At 48.8% G+C, this 5,860-nt stretch overlaps 1 protein-coding gene across 1 annotated transcript; it reads right to left on the reverse strand.

Annotated features, from left to right (window-relative positions):
- Positions 1 to 3,218: 3,218 nt before the first annotated feature.
- Positions 3,219 to 5,534, reverse strand: LOC108940631 (transcriptional repressor scratch 1-like). The gene is made up of 2 exons (XM_018762898.2): positions 5,221 to 5,534; positions 3,219 to 4,222 (listed from the first exon to the last, which is right to left on the reverse strand). Exons 1-2 carry the CDS (start codon positions 5,333 to 5,335, stop codon positions 3,498 to 3,500), a joined length of 840 nt encoding a protein of 279 aa, XP_018618414.1. The 5' UTR covers positions 5,336 to 5,534; the 3' UTR covers positions 3,219 to 3,497.
- Positions 5,535 to 5,860: the final 326 nt, after the last annotated feature.

The raw sequence follows: 5,860 nt of genomic DNA on the forward strand, positions 1-5,860 counted from the left end.
ACCTGCCGTGTGGAACGGTGCCTCTGTTTTTGCAGATCCCGGGCCCGCGAATGGTCCTGCATCTGTGCACATGTGCCACATAGCTGCATAATTATTTAATCCATTTGTTAATGAGCAGCTCTGATCGAGAGTCAAGCAATAATTGGATAAGTGGTTGTAGAAAGGATTTGTAGTACAACGCTCCCCTCCTGGGACTTCAATTAAACAACCTTTCCGGTTAACTGACAAACCATTTATTGACCCGTAGAGTTGAACACGTAGCAGTGCTAAAGATTGGTGCGCGGAAACGAAATTGATGATGCGACATGTTCGTTGAGCAGGGACGTTGAGACTGTTATTGCTGGCAGACTTTAGGTTTAACAGTGTCATAATGAGCACTGGAGAGCATCTGAAAGAGAGGAGCGGCATGACAGCAGCATGATATGCCCTTGGAATGCTTCTTCTTTTTGACTGTGGCAAAGAGTGGGGTGTTCTTGGAAAAATATCACGTCCTAGATGCCCCATAATGTCACGATGTTCATTACACTAAACCATGACACTGAAACAACAACTAGGAGGAGAAATTACCCACAATGACTTTTCGTGGGGTCTCTATGAGCCTGAACCAGTCTGGCAAGCACAAAATAGCACACAGATCAATGTGTATGAGAGATGCCCCCCCCCACACACACACACACACACACACACACACACGCACACAACCCCTTACCAACCCACCCACCAACCCCCCACTTCTAGATCTGCCTCCTGTTAAGTAATGAATTCTGCTGACATAGTCCTGCTAACACAATTACCCAAAGCTCAGGAGAGAAAGAAAAGGTTTCTCCCTGTAGTAGACAATAAGTTCTGGGAAGCTGACGACATTGAAAACCCGCGCGGAGAAAAACATAATTCATCCAAGTGGGAGTCCAGGGTTCGGGAATCTGGGACATTCCAAGTTATTGAAAAAGGTCAAGCTGAGGTAAAGGAAACGCAAAGAGCCGAAAAGCGTCAGGAGCCACACACGCACACGCGTGCGCACTTATTACAGAGGGGAAATCCCTCCAAAGGCTGCGTGGCGTATTAAGCACAACGCTCCCGTCCACATGTGGCAATGCTGAGACCGACGTGCTCTATGGAAGGAAATCTAATACATGCATCTTCTGACATGTCATCCTGTGAAAGTCTGCAGTTTTAGCCAAGCGGGCAGAGATGTTTCAAAGCAGGCCTTCACAGCTCCAGTCCTCAGTGACCTCAGGGCTGCCTCGTTGCTGCTTGCGCTCATCTCTTTATCGCCGAATATCTTCGGGTGCGTAGCGCATCATCTCTGCTGGTAGGTCAGCTCTCACAATCGGGCACTAAACAAAGCCATCCTGTTAAAGCTGTAGGACTCTGGCCCCCAAGAGCTGCAGCTGTGCATCCATCCTTAAAAAGAGTGTTACCCTAAACAGAATGGGAACAAGGCCCCTTGGGATCCAGTCCTATCCATGCGCTCCCCAAGTAGCCAATTAATTGTTAAGGGTAGCTGAGTCATAAAGAACTCCTGAGTTATTCATCATCAAGCCAGCGGGGTCACTTTGGATGCCCTAAGTTCTGCACCAAGGCTTTTACGGCAATTAAATCCTGACAACTAATTATTAATTAATTTAGTTAGGCAAATCCGACGGCAACATTCGTGACGATGGCAATAAACAACCACTGTTAAATGTTTTTAAAGGGAGACGGGGCGGGAGTGCGGCGTTTTCGCAATTAATTTCTAATCGATTGAAGCAGCAAAGACCGACTGTGTAAGAAGTGAAAAAAAAAATAAAGGGATACGATACGGCGCAGCAGACACTGACTTTCAACGCATTAAACACATATAGACCGTCCCCTGTAACTGAAGGTCATAGCATAACAATTTTGAAGCGTTTCACGAGCAAACGCCTATACCCCAAACTGAGCGAAGCACTCTAGAGCCCAAACCATGCGCGAACTGTAGTAACATAAGAATTTGCTGTTAATTTCATAAGGACCGTTTGGACATTATACAGTGAAATGTACTTTACCAATTAACATATACAAAAAAGAAAGATGCAAAGATATGCATTGTTTATTTATCCTTTATTATGAAGTGCAACAAATGCCTGGTGTCATTGTGCTCACATCGTTAAATACTGGCTCAAAACTCAATTAACGGCCTTCCCCTGGAAAGGGGACACCATGATTTCCTTACAGGTACAGTAAAAATGGTAAATTCCAAAGGAGTTCATAACAAGCATTTTGTGATTAACAGTTATTTGATTCTGTTTAAACTCTTGAATACAAAAACAGAGGTCAAGCTAAACAAGTCCCGTCTACCTGAATCTATAAGGTTTTTTTGTGCTACTTAAGTCGGTAGTGTGTAAAATTAAGTGCTTTTTTAAGACAAAACTACAGAGGGCTTCCACGCAGCTAGAAACAAGGCATCTTTAGCTTGTCGATCACACTGAGTCGGAGTGCGGTGCAACTGGTCTCGTCTGCCGGCGCTGATGCTGTGCTGCCACTTGTTCTGTCCTAGTGAAGTGATGGGGCCCGAGCGGCCGTGCGTTTGCCTCAGTGCGTCCCGCAGGTCTGGAGAATCGCTTGGAGCTGACCGTTCAGCACTTACAAGCCTACGTCCTACAACTACTTTAAATGAGAGGCAGGCAGTGCATAACCATACATGAAAGGAAGAGTTTCTTTTTTCATCTGTTTTTTTAAAGATAATCATCGATTCTCTAACACTACGTTGGCATTTTCCCTGATATTGTCTTTGTATGATTAATAAGAATACTGGATTAAACCATACCTGATTTTTTTAGAGTTATAGATACTATGTCTTTACTCTTAAAAAGTTCCATGCACTAAGTCTTTATTGCTGTATAGTTCCTTGTGAGACTCCCAAGAAATATTGCCCACTGATACTATCTAGGTTTTGGCAAAATTAAAAGTTTCATAGGATTGGCATAGTTATGTCCCCTTTTTTTTGCATGCAGTTAATTTAGAAAGGAAGGAATTCAAAAACAAAATATTTCGTTCAGATAGTGGCAAAAGCTTTGGCATATTAAAGATGAGGGCTTGGCAAAAAAAAAAATATATATATATATATATATATATATATAAAGTGCAAATAATGTTCTTATAACATTCAAGAAATAAAGAGCAACCAAATAAATAAATAAATAAATAAATAAATAAATAAACTAGAGATTTACCTCTATGGTGAATTTTGTGTGGTCACTTGCAGCAGTACAACATTATCCAACAAAGAAAAAAGTTTTGACCTTTGTGAGAAGCAGACATTTTCGGTCTTCCAGCAAAACTCATGTTATTTAGGTTCTAAAGATTGTATAGTAGAGACCCACTGGAGAAAAGAGAAGATTCCTGTCGTCACATGCAAAATGTTTCTTCAGTTCAAGGTTCATTGTTGAAGAAATTGTGCTATCATCAGGTTTCACAGGAAAAAAAGAAAGTATTAGATGAGGATTAAGGTGTTTGTAGGATTTCGGAGGCGGAAGTCAAGCCTCAAGAGGGCCCAAAGGCGAGAGAGAGCCCTTAAAGCAGGCCGACTCGTAGTGCTTGTTCAAGTAGGACTTGAGCGCAAACGTCTTGTTGCACCGTTTGCACTTGAAGTGCTTGAACGCCGAGTGCGTCTGCATGTGCGCACGCAGGTTGGAGCGGTCGGCGAACGCCTTCCCGCAGTGCGCGCATCCGAAGGGCTTCTCGCCCGTGTGCGAGCGCATGTGTCCCTGCAGCAGCCAGGGCCTGCTGAAGGCCTTGCCGCACACGTCGCACTTGTGCTTGAGGTCGTGGGTCAGCAGGTGCATGGCCATCGCCGGCATGGAGACGTACACTTTCCCGCAGGTGGGGCACTTCTTGGCCAGCTTGCTGTCCAGGCTGCGGTGCGTCTGCTTGTGCCGGCTCAGGTTGGACGAAGTGGCGTACGTCTTGCCGCACTCGCTGCAGGTGTGGCGCTGCGTGGCCCGCGGGCTGGACACGGCCCTCCTCCGCGAGCGGCCGTCCGTGATGAAGAAGGCGTCCACCGCATAGCCCTCGCTCACCGCGTTGTCCCCGTTGATGTAGCCCGAGGCGATCTCCGACTGGGGGCTGTCAGGCTGGTCCGAGTCCGGCGCCCCGTAGTCTCCGTGCATGCCCACGTAGATGGGCTCGGGGGAGGGCACTTTGATGGCGCTGTCACTGTCGCCATCGTACACAGACGGCCTGATGTAGTCACTAATGTAGCCTGGCATCAAAAGGGGCAACATTTCAATGCAGTTAATTACTGTCGGCAAGGAGCGAACTCTACTGCCATTACTCAGACTTCCACTCAATTTCCCACTATAACACTTTGTACTATTTTTAACAAATTGGCAAGGATGAGGGCCGAGGCCGTTTTAAAATCTTTTGTTTAAAACGCCCTCCTCTCCGGCAAAGGACAGTCCTCTCAAACGTACTACATTAAACACATTAAGGACAAAGGAAGGTCGAACACTGTGGTCGACTGTGACATTTGCCATCCAGACTGTGCTGCTGGAACAGCACGACGGCTGTGGGCTGGATGTGGCACGGACACGTCAACTTTTCCCAAAAAGGACAACAATAAAAACATATCTCCTATACTGTACAGATGAGGAGGGCACGAACACGGTTTGTACAAGTGCGAAGAGCGCGCTAACAGAAATAGCGAGAATTCCTTCAGTAACACGGCGGCATATTTCTGCGGATGGATGGCATCTGATGGATGCTCTGTTATTTTTCTCCCTTATTGTCAATTTGGAGCCCGTGAAAAGCGGGTGAAATGATGAGCGAATTTCAAAGGCCGCGATCTGCGACGGAGACTTAGTTTGTGGCTTTCAAATTCAGGGAACTTGACAACATGATGATGAGGTCTGCGGTGCGCGAAAGTAACGGAGCGTTTCTGCGTGATAATTTCAGCACAAGCCGTTTCGTCTTGCGGCGCGAAGCAGAGCAAAGTTTCGCAAGAAAATCGCACCAGCGCGTAACGCGTATTGGGAAGTAGCGCTCGTCTGTTTCTCATCTGCGGCGCGGAGCCGCGTTAATGTGACCCGAGTGCAGTGCGGTAAGAGGAAAACTTCACGGCGAAAGCGGAACGTGTCCGCACACATTAGCAGGAGCGCGTGAGAAGCGCTGAGAAGCGCTGAGAAGCGGCGGATGCTGCATTTCTCAGTCGGGCGGCTGGGTAGGTGGGTGGGAAGCGGGTGCGAGCGCTGCTCTCCGTACCTTTCTGCTGGAGTCGGAGGCTCAGGTCGCTCCTGGACCTGCCGTACGAGCTCTCCAGGTCGGTAGAGGAGAAATCATCGAGCTTCACCTTCTTCACCAGGAAGGACCTGGGCATGGTTCGAGCCTGATCCGCAACCGCCTGTCCGCCGCTAAGTCCTCCTCCTCCTCCTCCTCCTCCTCTTCCTCATACACCGCACTCGGACCCGGGAGCGGAGCGCTTCGCGGAGGAGCTGCTCTCTCTCTCACTGCGGGCCGCCGGACTGGCGAGCGCAGACCTCCGGTAGCACGCGCGCGCGCAGGGGAGCGCGCGCGCGCATTTGTGTGTTTGTGTGTGCGCGCGCGCGTGTGTGTGTGTGAGAGAGAGAGAGAGTGAGTGAGCGTGTGCGTGTGCGCGCGCGCCTGTGAAGGGTGAGGTGGGGAAAACGCGGGCGGAGACGCAACTTCAGCACTCCGGACAGCTCCCGCGTTCGCGTTCACGAGGCTCCCGCGCGCGGCGGCGCACAGCAGCTTCCCGCAGTGAGAGGTCTCCGCTGGCCAGCGTCCAGCACAGACACGCACACGCACGGGCACACGCACGCACGCACGCACACACACACACACACACACACACACACACACACCGAGGAACGAAAACGCACGA

Source organism: Scleropages formosus, chromosome 18 (assembly GCF_900964775.1).
Source record: "Scleropages formosus chromosome 18, fSclFor1.1, whole genome shotgun sequence".
NCBI classification, from domain to species: domain Eukaryota; kingdom Metazoa; phylum Chordata; class Actinopteri; order Osteoglossiformes; family Osteoglossidae; genus Scleropages; species Scleropages formosus.

Coding starts and splice junctions, on each gene's coding strand:
- LOC108940631 (XM_018762898.2), bottom strand. CDS start 5,335: ATGCCCAGGTCCTTCCTGGTGAAGAAGGTGAAGCTCGATGATTTCTCC. Junction 4,223..5,220: donor CCTCCGACTCCAGCAGAAAG/GTACGGAGAGCA, acceptor TTTTGATGCCAG/GCTACATTAGTGACTACATC.